The 14,508-nt window shown below is 39.1% G+C and overlaps 1 protein-coding gene across 1 annotated transcript in view; it reads right to left on the minus strand.

Annotated features, from left to right (window-relative positions):
* FBXO43 (F-box protein 43) overlaps positions 1 to 14,508 on the minus strand; it is a 167,818-nt gene that overhangs the window by 87,764 nt on the left and 65,546 nt on the right. Inside the window, exon 2 of the mRNA XM_069220551.1 lies at positions 5,669 to 7,209. Coding sequence (XP_069076652.1) covers positions 5,669 to 7,209 — 1,541 coding nt within the window. The remainder of the gene's footprint in view (positions 1 to 5,668; positions 7,210 to 14,508) is intronic.

The raw sequence follows: 14,508 nt of genomic DNA on the forward strand, positions 1-14,508 counted from the left end.
GCAGTTTTGTATCATCTAAGGAAGCACAGAGTGTTAATATGCCTGCTGAAAAAAACGTGTACTATGCAGATCACAGACCAGTATGTTATGTGCAGTGTTCAGCGGGATACTGTTTTTGTCACAGAGATCCTTTTGTTACTGTGCAGTTCATGAGTTCCAATCATAAACTAGCACAGTGAGCTATGAAGTGCCATCAAAGAGCTGCATGCAAACTGCATGGGAGAGGTTAGAAAATTATATTTTTTCCCACTCTTTGATTGTCCTAATTTTGATAAAAATGGTTTGTGTGGGTAGAAATTCAATGCCTCGTCAGGGGTAGTAAGCACTATATAAATTACAAATACATTGTTATTAGTAAAGTCAACCCTACCCACTGTATTACATTCTGAATCCTTAGTTTATGCTTCCTAAGACCATGTACTCTTAGGAAATGCGTACCAGCAGTAAATCCTGCAGCTTGTAATGTTACATAACCTTGTGTTATGTAACATTTTTTTATACACTGATCTATACAGGTATGATTCATTGTCTCTGTATGTGTGTAAAGTAATCCAGCATCCTACGTTGGTAAGACAGGTGCTATAAAACAAATGAAATACATGTGAGAGAGGGGCTATGGAGAGATGAAAGGCACTGTTAGAGGATGATGGTGAGGGAATCACTGAAGAGCCCCAATAAAGATTGATGTATCCTGGTGCACTATAAGGTCATCCTTTACTATGCTTTAAAAACTAATACAATTGAATATGCAATGAAAACTGTAGTGTAGAATACACTGTTTTTGCCATTTTTCACCATATTTTCTTTAGGGAGGAGGGGCAGGCTCGCTCACTATGCACCCTATGGCAGCTAGTTTGACAAAGTCTGCCATGGCTGCTTTCGGTGCCCAGTCTGGCTTTGGTCCATGAATGTATTTGTGCTTGCTCATTTCCTTACATCCTCTTGCTCTATGAACATTATCCATATTACTGATGCAGTTTGTGATCTATCATTGTGATGGCATTCTAGCTCCCACTGATTTGCCTAATGGAGATATGTACCACTGTTAGGTTTCCTTGAAAATGTCAATAAAATGTTTTATACAAAGAACAGTCACATGAGGACTACATTCTGTTGACAAATCACACAATGGACACTTTAATTGGGAGCATTTGAGACCCATCAGCTGGCTTCCTGTTCTTAGTAAAGTTATGGACTAGTGAGTGTCACCCCAAATACAAACCATTCTTGACAATTCCTGCCTTGCACATCATGCAATATAATTTCTGATTCAAGTATTTGACAGAGAATGAACTTCTGGAATGAGTGTCTGGGTTGGGTTAATAAAGGACCCACTGTGTTCCTGTCCTTCTTGACTTCAACTGCCTTCAACACTATGGACCATCCATGTTTCCCAGATAGGTTGGCTAGGGTGCCAGAAGCCACTTATGCATACAACTAGCATTATTTCATTCGTATGTATCGGGCATCAGGGTATAAAGTTAGATCCTTTGAGTTTAAAAAGCGTAAGTGTGGGGTCCTTCATTCTCCTTTGCACTATTTAATGTATGACTGACCCTGAGGCATTTAATACATTCAAAGCTGGGATGCAATTGTATGCCAACATACAGGTATAACATAGATTAAAGCAACATATGGGCCAACAGTCAGAACAATACTGAACTTACCATTTTACATTAAAAAACAACCACTTCTACTAAATATCATGTTGCTCGACCAACTGGAGCAAACAGTCAGAGCTGCCTTCAACGTCAAAAGTATAGGAATTTAATTAGACTACTGCTTACTGATTATTCTCAATTAAACATAGAGAACTAATTATAAGAAAAGCTGTAATCTCATTCTTAGACTATTAGAATGGCTTTTATGCTGACTTATGCTTAATTTACGGTATGAGGAAAAGGTGTGTATTAGCACAATACCCCTCCACGTTTAAACTGGCTTCCTGTTTAAGAAAGCATCCTTTGTTGCTTCTCTGTGGAGCTTCGAAGTAGCTGCATAACCTAAACTTGCTTGACAGACTGATCATCCCTCTAAAGAACAGCCAGCTCGTTTACGAGTTCCAGCAAAGTTTTGTTGATAGTGTCTGCAAAAGCATGGAATAACCTTCAAAAACTTACAGTCTTACAACTCACTAGAAAACGTAAAAAACACTTTAAACATATCTTTCTAAAGCACTACCCGGTAAGGTCTTGTCCTGGATTTGGCCACAATTGAACTGATCAGAGCCTAAAGAAATACAGATATTAGCATTTATAAATATCGTTAATAGTAGTACTGTATGATAGAGACAGTTCTGACACCAGAGGGCATGTTCTAAACAGACTATGCAAGAACTGTTTGACAACGCAAGGGGAATGGGGAAAAACAGCCATGATCGTCTGCCGGTTAGCACGCGAGGCAGGTGCTATGGAAGCTTCCTGGAGTAAGCTGTGACTTCTCACTCACCAATACGAGAGAAAAAGTATCTAAAGAGAGAAAAGGGTTATCTACAACTTGGTGGGCGGCCTCCATTCACTTAGCAGAAGACTGCCCAACTATTTGGCGATCCCAGTCACACAGACTCAGCTCTCTCTGTCTTCAGTGAAGCTGCTGTTGAGGCTGTTGCATTGCTTTCACTCAGACTTTGCAGAGCAGATGCCATTTTTATGCACCCACTGAGCGTTTTTATCTTTTTAAGAAAACAAATTCTCAAAGCAGAGTTTTTTCTGGGAACAAAATGGCTGCAACAAGCAGGACGTTTTCTCCGTTAATGTAGCACCCCTTGTGCATTTTCCCTAGCTGTACCTGTCATGCCTGGGGAGGCCGTCCATGTGAGAGCAAAACAAGTGACGGTCCTTCCCCTCTTAAAAGAAAATAGGCGAGCTGACCGTCACTGTGACCTGGGCCCTGTGGTAGATGGGCTATCAGGTCACAAGGTTATGCTGGCAAGTCTGCGGAGGCCCTGCCAATGTAAAAGAGTACTGGGCCAGCCATTAAATAGAGCTCGGGAACAGCAAGTATGACACGGTGGTAACCTAACTTGGTTATACAATTTAGGAGTACACCAGCATTGTGGTCATGAGATACCAGTGGTAAAGGAAAGAGCCCACAAATGATATTGCACAATACCTACCTAATGACCCAGGGCCACAAGAAAAGGCCTTACTATTTATCGAGTTCGTCCTAGAGGCAATAACTTGTCATTGTTTAGTATAGGCTAGCATAATTACTCCATGTAACCAAATGACTTATAAAATCACTCCCCAAAAGCTATCCAACAGGTATCACGATAATTGTGTTCTCACTGATCCACTAAGTTATATATTTCTTTTAAACAGGGATCCTGGGGAATACTGAGACAATTAAATATTTCAATTGAGATTGATTCTAACAGTTTGGTGTTTCAGATGGATTTTGGAACATTGTTGTTTGTCATATAGCAGAATATATCTTTCTATGGAAGCTATGAAGACCATCATGGTAGCTGTCATTGGCGCCAAATTGCGCTATGTCAACACCATATATCTTGGTCTTCCTAAATGTGAAATAAAAAAGGTTGCAGTTAATTTAGAATGCCGCTGCCAGGCTGATCTTCAGAATCCCTCAGAGAACGCAGATCACTCCCTATCAGAACAGCCTCCACGGGCTACTAATTAAATAGCTGATTATATTGAAAACTTGCTGTTTAATCATCAAGATATTGAGTGGGATGGTCCCAGGTTTCTTAAGAGACCCCATTAGTTAGATACATCCCAAGGAGGACTATCCATTCAGCATCCACCAACCTTTTGGTGATCCCAAGATTCAGGAAAACTAGGTCTGGGGAGCACATATTTTGGTACTGCGCCCTAAGGAATGGAATGGTCTTCCAGTAGCGATCAGTTTAATCTTTGAACTGGTCCCATTCAAGAAAGTGTTAAAGACATGGCTTTTTAAACAGGCATTTGACAAACAGATACTCTGTCTCCTTCTGTTATATGACTCTTCTATTGTGACAGCGCCAATTGTCAGTTGGATGAGTGGTGCACTTTATAAATACTCCTTTACATTATCTGTATTTTGTTGGAAAAGTTAACTAAGCTATTCAAATGCATTTAAGTTTTCTGGTAAACTTGTCAACTTTCTGCCACTCTGCACTGCTACAATCCTTAAACCTATAAGTGTAATGACATAATTATGCAATTAATCGTGCTCTGTGCCCTGCCTTTCTAAAAAAAATATTGTACTAATAATTGATAATACCAGGGCTTGAAAAATCATAAAAATTTTACTAGACCTGCAGGCCGAGTAACTGAAATAATCTACTCGACCTAACTGTAATGTACTTGACCTGTAAATGGGTCTTAAATTGTGTGATCCTAGGCAAATAGTTTACAGAGTCGCCTTTTTCTTAATTCTCACATATGATTGCACCTTCAAATATATGAGCTCAGCATTTCTGCAGTACTAAAAAAATCTTTTGTTTGATTAATTAGACTAAAGTTTGCTGCATGCATTATAAGAATCTAGCCCACAAACCCAGGAGGTCTAGCCCACATAACCTAGGACTTCTTTTAGTTTACTAACATTGCCATGAGGGCAGTAGTGTGTCTCAGTTTTTTTTAAACACTCAATTTTAATAAATATATTAGTAAACAATGATGAGGTTGCATATTGTCATCTACACACAGTAACTTTCCAAGAAATGTCCAAAAACCTCTCCACTAACTGGCAGCTTTACTGATAAAACTATATAGTGTATTAACGGTCTGTGAAAATTGGGTTTCAGAAAACATATCCTTTGCACATCAGCACGTAAAAGTACTCTGATTTGTTTTCATCCTATTAAAATATGTTTTCATCACACAAAAATATTTTTTAAAAGGGCTTTCACAGCTGCTGTAATATATTTTTATATGTTTGCGCAGTTGACTTAGTCATTTAGATGTTGTGTGTTAAGAAAAACCTGACACCCTATATCCTTTTATCTTACATTTGAAGCAGCAGGTAACACAGTTCACCATACAAAGTCCAACTCTGCAGTCAGAAGGAAAATTAATTGTAAGAAAAACTGACTTTTGACCTTGGTCTGTGAACACAGAGCAAATGTGACATAAGAACAAGATGTAAAGGCATCTTTTATTGATCCTCCCCCTTTCACCTGAACAGAATACCTGTTCAGTGTAGACTTGCCATAAGGGACAAGCAGGTATTAAAAGTAGCTCAACCTGGTCAAATAAGACACGAGTTGAAACAATGGAAGACAGGCAAACCTAAAATATAATCTCATGGAAGAAAAAACAATTTAATTGAGAATTTCAAAAACATTAACCCCTGATTTGTCTGCACTTTGTTGGTATTGCAATGTAGATATTAAAAAGGTCTGTCTGCTCAGCAAAAATGTATAGCAATCAAACCAAACCTAATTAAGTAACATGTACAGTAATATGTACACAAATGTACAATCATGGCTAAAGCATTACTGTTTCCTAAAGTTTTTCTAAATCACCAGAAATGGTAGCTATACGGATTGTGGATTTATGAAGCCTATGTTTATATTTAAGAATGTCTTAGAGCTAAATGGAAACTGACATTAATACGTTTTTATAATGGAGTGAGAGAATCCTAGGTACAAGGAGCAACTGAAATCGGATTCTTAAAAAAAGTGTTTCACATTCTACAATCTTAAAAGATGTTGCTTTCTTACCTGCATATGCTTTCCACATTTAAGACACCCAAAATCATAGCAAGAACATGCTTTAAATTTCTGCATTTTAATTCTTTTAAAATATCTATTTTATCAAGGCCCATTTTCCTGCCAATAAGTCGTGTGAGAATGCTTTCAGCTTTAGACATTTCTGCTTCTGCACCTTCGACGTATCCCAAAAGATCGTGTACAGTTGTGTCCTCTGGTCTTTTTCTTTTGCTCCTCATGAGCATTTCATAGACTATTTGTAACGCAGGGGTTCCCAATAAATCATCATACTTCAAAAGGGGGAGTTCAGTATCCTTTTCAGTCCCACAGTGATCAGATTCTTCCTCAACAGAGTCTCTGATTGCTCTCAATTTGTACTGCAAACTAATTAGTTCGGTTTTAGTAATGTCATCCTCTGCTTCAGACTGGGAGCTTCGTTCACTGAGGGTAGATAACCTTTTAGATCGTTCAAGAGTTCTGACCCTGGTTTTGGTATACAAACCTCTTGGAGTTTCACTGCATTTTCGAACGATTTCTTGAAAAGAGCTCTCGTGCTCTGTAAACGAGTCTTGGGATTTGTCCAAGCTAAGTGAAACAAATGCACTATCATCCCTTGTAGATGAATCATCCAAATCAATTTGACCCACTGGTGGAGTGGTAAAATTTGATAAATGAAAATTAAAATTTGCTGCAAGATTACTAATTGGTGTGAAAAACTCCTCACGCACAGTTTCTGATGTCTTGCTGTGATCTGGTGTTTTAAGAAGATGGTCAACAGGGTTCATTTCATTAACTCTTGTAAGGCCAAGTATAGAGTCATCACTGTCCGTTTTATGCTGGGTTGCAGAATTGCATTCAACCTTCATTAACACGTTTTCATTACATTTTAAGTCATCAACTGTGGAAGTTCTCTGCTGAGAAAAGGCAATTCTTCTTTTCTGACAAAAAGCATTGGGTTCCTCTGTTTTTAAAGTGCTAGTAGCAATAGGTTTATAACCAATATCAAGAGGTGAATCACTAAAACTGGTTAAAAGAGTTTGTTCAACACTGGGTAGGTGATGTGAAGGTGTTGTTTTTCTATTCCTGTAGGTCAGCTCACTAGGTGTATCGAAGTAATCCAAACTTAAGCTTGAAGCAGTTTTGGACATAAGCAATCTCCTTCTCAGACAAGCATTTTGTTTAGTTACTTTAGGTGTTTCGCACAGCTCTGTTGAGTTTACATTTGCTTCATTTGTATCCAAAAAACGGAATGCCAATTTTTCTGGTATAATGGGAGACAATGCAGTCAATTTTGAACTTGGTTCTACATAAACAGTAAGTTTGTGGAGTGGGGAAGTTTTTGTTCCCATTGCCTCCTCGTGTACATCACTATGATCAAAACTTGTAGTGCATAACGATTCACTGTAGCCACTGTCTACTGATAACGAAGCAGAACTAGTGTCTCCATGGCCCTTTATTGTTCTATTAATGCCTGGAGACTCCATGTCACCAATTCGATGGAGAGTTTGAATGGAGGAGCTTTCCGTCATCTTTGGTTTAGTCCCTTTTGAAATCTGAAATTGAAAAATGTGTTATATATAAATATCTGAACAAACCAAATTTTAAAGTGCTTATCATAATTACTTACTCCAAAACACAATTATCTTCCAGCCCATAAATACAGAATCTGACTGTTACCCCTCATGTGTCATTACCCCTATACAAAAAAGGAAGGAGGCATTTCCTCTTAACTAATATGTGGCTATAGAGTAAGTAAATACAGCATAACATTAGCCTAAAAAGAAAAATACCTTTAAGGAGATTTTATTACATTAAGTGCTTGCTTGCACCCCTTTAATAGTGGTTAGTAATTGTCTAACTGAAGGTCGGGTAGGAAACGTTTTTCTTAAACAGTTGCTGTCACTTTAAAGTCTCATAACTGACCCAAACATGTAGATACTGCACCAAACAGTGCATCACAGCTGTCGGAAATAAGTTCCTTGTCATAAATAGCTGAATAACTGGACTGTATGGAGCCTCTATTTCAGCCTGCCCAGTCAGTTTCTACCATTCTCAACATGCTTGACTGGACCATGGCATTTGTTTACAAAGTAGATTAGTGGGTGTTGATGAAGGGCGAGAACAAAGACTAAGAGTATCAAAGACACCATGAAAGTAAATTTCCTCAGCTTTAAAACCTTATACCCCCCAAGATAGAAAGGGACCAGATTCAACAGCCAATAAAACAATAGGATGCGGGAGAGAGTTTGACAATTTTTGGGACTGTGGCAATAAAATAATTGGGAAATGTCAATGTTGGTGGAAAACATCCTATGTTGGTGAGTGTTAAATGTTAGTTGGAGGCTCATGAAGTTTTTCTGATCCAGACCACTAAGTAAGGGAGTGGCATTGATGAAAGGTAGTAATATTCACTGTTTTTCACAAGTGAAAGACTTCTATACTTAGTGTTACATTTGTGCTCGTTATGTAGAGAAGATGACTGTTAGCTTTTACCTGCCTGGTAGCACATAATAGCTTTAAAAAGTCGGGAAGGTTGATCAGCCTCTTTTTGTTGTAAAGGTGGAGACTGGCTGACAGAATGTGCATTATCATTCATGTGCTCCAGTTTCTAACAACTCAGCAGTGGTAAGTGGAAATAAAGTTACCTTTAAAGGGCAGCTTAATAGTGTTATTACTGTATATCACTATGGAACAAAGAAGTGTGCAGTCAAGCATGCCTCTACATGCAAACACATTTGCCATAAGTTCCATTTGTAGATTTTATTAAGTCGCTGCTGATTTCAAGCTATCGAACAAGGGCATTTGTGACTTCTGATAGCTCAAAAAAGATTTGAGCATTCTGATAGGTTGTCTAACCTTGACTCTTTTAGAACTTATCTTCCTTGTCCAACAGAGAGGAAGACTTCAACCACTGCAAGAAGGCAATGACAAACAAAAATGAACAGGAGGATTGACCATTATTTCAGATGGGTATTTGTTTGAGGTGTAGTACTTAATATTTAAGACATCGGCCAACTCAGAAAAACGCCTAAGTCAGACTGACTGTACACCATTATAGAAGACTCCATAGCTAAATATGATTTAGGAGGAACAGAAAGTGCAATTACTCAGACTAAGACTTGTCCTTTGACAGTTTGGAGTTCAGAGAAAATATGAAAGGATCCTCCACTAAAGTTGGGATTCCTAATGCCAGCAGTGGATTGAGACACTAGCTTCTATGACCTAGGTCATCCAATTCCACTTAGAGTATTCCTGCAGTAGGAACTTTTCAATGAGGTTCAGTCTACAAACACATTTTACTTTTAACTTTAATACGAGTTACAGAATCTCAGTATTCAAGAACCACAAAGAATAGGGTTCTCATCATCATTATATGCTAATAGATAATGCAAGGAATATAGCACATAGAGGCATTCATGGCATTTTCAAGATGTTCTACCATACTCTCATTGTGTGCAGACTGTACAGTACAGTCCTCAAAACATTTATGCTTCTCACAACCATCTGTGACATGGTGATCCAGTGGTTTAAGTGCTATCTCACTTTTAGAACCAGATGACACTTTTAGAAATACATTACTTTATTCTTCCTTCATCTATATGGCCAGTTAAGATTCCTGCAGTTTCGGCACGTACACCATTATAACTGCCAACCTCACATCCGATGACTCTCTGCGGTAAGATGACATGTCTTTAGTGGAAAAAAAAGCAGAGCTGTCCAAAAGATAAAATAACTTATTCTTCTGGCAAAATGATTGATACCACAAACGTGAATCTTAAGAAAGCCAAAACAGTTCAAATTCCATTGAGGAGCTAGGTACCCAACTGGAGGATGAGTAACCATTAGTTGTTTACTTGTAACTCCAGCTCACCAATGCTGGCATCTTTCATACATTCAGATATTTGAATCACTCCTGTCATCAAGCTGGTAATTCTCTGTACTTTTAAATAGCATCAGAGTGTTAAATTTAGTAGCACATCCACCTAATTTGAAACAACCCAAATTTCACAGTGGGGTGGATGTGCTGAGCTTTCTACTCCCCCTAGGGTTCACCATAACTCAGATTTCATAGCACGTGTGTGAAGGATACCAAGAATAGGCAGTGAGCCTCTGACCAGGAAGAAGGAAGGGCTGCATGTGATTATTTGAAATACCAATGTTGGAGAAATGGAGTTACAGTTAAGTAATTCATTTCTTCTCCAGCTTTTGATCTTTCATAGCTTCACATATCTGGATGAGAATACCAAGCATTATACCAAATATCCAGTAAAGAGAAGCAGGTTCACCTTCAATGAAATAGGCTGCCTAGTACGGCTTGGCCCACTGAAGAATCAGTTGCTATATTCAACCTCGGGCACAACTGCAGTACAACTGAATATGTGCCTGATCTGCAGATGTGCAAATGCTTTAACATTACTCTCACATAGAGTACATTTGGCAATGTCATACTTCTGGCGAAATACGTCATCATCCTACCTCCAAAAGGGGTAATCCGCTTTCTAATGGAAGAAAGTATTGAAGGCTAAGAGCCGGAGAGCATTGCCATGATTAGACAAAGGATGCCCCCTGCTTGGGAAGCCAAAAGAGATAAAGAGTTGTTCAAATGTTCTTTAATGCTTGTTTCTGTCAATATGTCAATGCAAATGTAGTGCTCTCGCAGCTAGTGTTGAGGGTTTAGAAAGAAAGAACAAAGTGGAAGAACCTCATTTACATGGAAGTTCAAAGGAACCTTCATCTTAGGGTTGGTGCCCAGGACAACTTTGACCTTCTTGAAATACAGAAATGGTTCCTTTATTGTAAAGGCTTGGCACCCCTCCACTCTTCTTCTGGATGTCAAGGGCAAGAAGAGTGCAGTATTCCATGAGGTATATTTGAATTCCATCTTATGGATATTTTCGAAGGGCAGCAGCATAGGCTGACTAAGTACTGTGTTGGGTTCCCACAGAATCAGAGATTGTTGGACTGTGGGAAAGAGTCTGAATTGCTTTCATGAACTAAGGAAAATGGAGAACAAGAGTGTAGAATCACTATACCTTCTAAACCTTGATATTGCAGCCAGAATGATTTTGACTAAGGCGCAATTAAGGCCTTCTCTTCTAAGGTGGAATAATTATGGCACATTTAGGTGCGGCTGTACAGGGTAGCCACACTAAGGAGATAAATATCAGCAAACATGTAATAGAACGTAAATGTTAGCTCTGTGTCTCATGTTACTGAAGTCAGCAGACTGTGACAAGTCTAAGCTCAAATGTAGCGGAGAAAAAACTAATGTAAAAAGCTGCACTGACACACATTTTAATGTGCTATTTGCCTGTATGTCACAGTTCGACATAGGTGCCTTTCTGATTTAATCACATGCTAGAAGGTTAAAGTTGATGATAAAATGTAATTTAGACTCTGAACTAATGGCTTATGTCAAAACAAATTTAGATTTCTTCTGTTATGTGAACGATTAATGACTTTGAATTTACGTGCAAGTTAAAAAAAAAGAAAAAATACTTCTCTTATATTTAATGTAATGCAATAACAAAGCTTTTACAATTTTTGATGTAATGTTTTACTTATACTGATGAAATATTATTAATACTGAACTTATATGTTTGCGTATTGTTTGTTTTAGTAACACGCATTTTCAATTGCATTTTATAATTTCTTGTGATAGCATAACTGAGGCCTATTGAGCATGCATTTCGCATTCATGCAAAAGTGCGGATTTGGTTTTTCATAACGTGAAGCCTTCTTTCAGATTTCGTTCCCATGAGAAGCAAAGTACCATTTGTAAAAAGTCTATTGTCTAACCACAGAAGACCTGTATTCAGTTGTCCGTGAAATTAATTCAATGTAGAAACATGGACTGAAATGTATACAGTTTGTTACAACCCATTGGAGTCGCACGGAAGAGGAGATGTTTTCATGATAGACCTGGGTGATTGTTGGAATGCTGCAACTTGAAGTTAAACAATTGATCCTAATTGGATAATGCCCCGTTTTGGCAATATGAACATTTTGCCCTTTTGTATTTTTCACTGCATGTATGATTCACCACACATGTATGTCCCAAACTTGGTTAGCTGTAGGGTTGAAGATGCCTCACCAATGATTACTGACTATCTTGAAATTAAATTGAACAAATGATTGTGCAATCTGAGCACGGCATGATTTCTGTGTCTCAGATATTTCTACTGACTTTCTGTATTATCCTTCTTGAATGATTAAGTTCAGGTATAATAACATCAATAAAACTATTTTGTCAACTTGGACAACCCTTGGTGATTCTGTATCTCTATCACTCGGTTTTGCGCATTGTTTACATGACTTTGAGCTTGTGTTTATAATAAAGCTTTGAACTATATTCTTGACTGGAATTTTCCTTCTGTGGCCACATTGGTCATGGTGTCTAAATTATTGGGGTGGTTTTGATGTAATTGTCGATGGTTCACCATACATCTTTCTGGGTCTGAAGGTCAGTCGACCTCGTTGTACATTTGATTCCGGCAAAGGATCAAAAATGTGTTTACACATGAATCTGTCTTGCTGTTCCCCAGTACTCTGAGCATATGGGGAATATGAGGAAAGGAACAGGCAAAAACAGTTGAGCAGGTCATTAAGAAGGCTTTGCCTCTGGATGTTGTTGCCAGTATCTGCTTGCTCAGGACAGATATTATTTGTTCTGAAGGGTGCAAACAGGTATTATGGCGGGATGATCCCAATTACGGAAGATTAGCTGAAGCAGCTCTTGGTGACGAATCCACCTCATGGCAATCTGACAGTGAGCAGTTGAGGGCATGCACATACTTCTTCTGCATCCCTGACAGATTTTCCACAGACATATCTACTCCTTTCGCTTTTGCTAAATCCTGTAACAATGTAATACCTTGTGTCTGGGAAACCATGATGGCACTGTTTGCCACTTCTAGCAAGAAAGCTTGCAGACCCAGCTGGTGACCCTGTTCAAAGACATTTATGTACAGAGATTTTGCGGTCTCTGACCACAGAACCCTTGAAGAAGGCTCCTGCTGGTCAGCTCCTAAATCTTTCACTGAGAAATCTGTGATAAGGATCATGGCTCTTCTAGATAACAATGGGATAACTTTGTTTAGGTTTTGTTGATATTTCCACCACAGCAGAGATGGTTTAAGCACTAAGAAACTCTCATGGCATTGTCCTATGGTGATCCTACTGCCACTGGAGTTCTACTTCCCATTGGATCAGTCTGATTCATTACCATCACCTACAAATGAGTCCTATGCGGGACAACAAGCCCACCAGTGATTTGTACAGACTGATATTTTATTGATCCAACAGAGTTTTATAGCCATAGTTTTGTAATGAGCTATACTGACTGCAGTGCCTTGTCGAGCTATGTGCCCAGGAGTGCCTACAAAAATCGAATCATTCCAGCAGGATAAGTAGGATTTTCCAGTTTGAGTGGCAGGCCATGCTTCCTCTGCCCGGCGGTCTTTCACTAGTCAATCATTTAGATATACGGTAATACCAAGAAGGTCAGCCCCCAGATAAAGAATGCCAAACAGACCAGACACTTTGTAAATATCCAAGGAGCAGATTTCATGCTGAAATGGACTGCTTGGAACGGAGTGTGCCTCCTAGCTACTGAGAATTTCAAATACTGCCTGAGGTTTGGGTGCACGAGGATATGAAAGTAAGCATCCTAAAAATCCGGGAAGCTGAGGAATGTTCCTCCCTGTATCAATATAATATCTTTTTGAAAGTATACGATCCAATAGGACTTTTCCCCCCCAAGAGCTTGCTCAGCTGCCAGATCGCTCACATCTCAAGCTTCTTTTTCACCAGGAAGATTCAGAATGAAAAAATGAGGTTCCTTTGGACCTTAAGAACTCTTGATTGTTCATTTGAGGAGGAACATTTCCTCCTACTGTTTTTCTTGAAGATGCAAGTCTTGTTCCTTTATGGGATAGTGCTCAGGTGGCTTCAGAAGGAACTTCAGAGTGAGTCTTGTTTGTTTCATCCAGCAGTTTGCTGCCATTTTTCCCATTCCAATGCAAAGTGTGAGATTCCATTGATCCACAACCTGACTGCAGCTGATGGAAAAGGCAACATTACAGATTCAGTCGGGTTTGGTGATGTCTTGAAAGCATGACTGTGAAGCAACTGTCTTTTTTTGCCCTAAGTCCACTGATAGGGTTGGCCTGCTGCTCCTAGTCACATCCTGACTATTTGTAAGAGGAGTATTTTATTCCTTGTCTGTCATGCAGGCCTGGGTGCCTCCATATGTTGGATCTTCTGCAGTCACAAAATGAAGGCAATTTATCCTGGAGAACACACAGAATCCAAGCAGTGTGTGTCCATCTTCATCATCTGCAGGGAGCCACTGCCTAATTTGTCAAAAAGAACACCCTAGTCAAACAGCATTTTGCGGGTTTTGGCTTGTACCTCAGTGCTGAAAGAGATGGACTTCACCCAGCTATGCCTCTTAAGCATTACAGCTCCTGTTAAATGGTTGATGTTTGCATTTATGACTTGCTTGCTGGCCTCAATTATGGCAGCAGTGGCATTCACTCCTTTTACAATGGCTTTTACTGTGTTACTTCTATGCTCAAAGATGAAATCTACAGAGGAAAAATCTCATGTCACACCAGGCACTAATATTGCCCCAGAATGGCAGGGGCATTGCAGTTTTGATGAAGGATACAGCCTATGTGTTTTTCATTTCTATCTTGGTTAGCCAACACAGGTATGATGGGATTGTTGGATCTCTTGCAGCTCTAATGATGGATGCTGATTTGGGATGACCAGTGGGGAACACTGACACAAAGTTTGGCACTCTATACTTTTCTTATGTTTGTAGTAGGATAGCCTAAATGACAGCAGGT

The sequence above is a fragment of the Pleurodeles waltl genome, chromosome 2_2 (assembly GCF_031143425.1).
Source record: "Pleurodeles waltl isolate 20211129_DDA chromosome 2_2, aPleWal1.hap1.20221129, whole genome shotgun sequence".
In the NCBI taxonomy this organism is placed as follows: Eukaryota; Metazoa; Chordata; class Amphibia; order Caudata; family Salamandridae; genus Pleurodeles; species Pleurodeles waltl.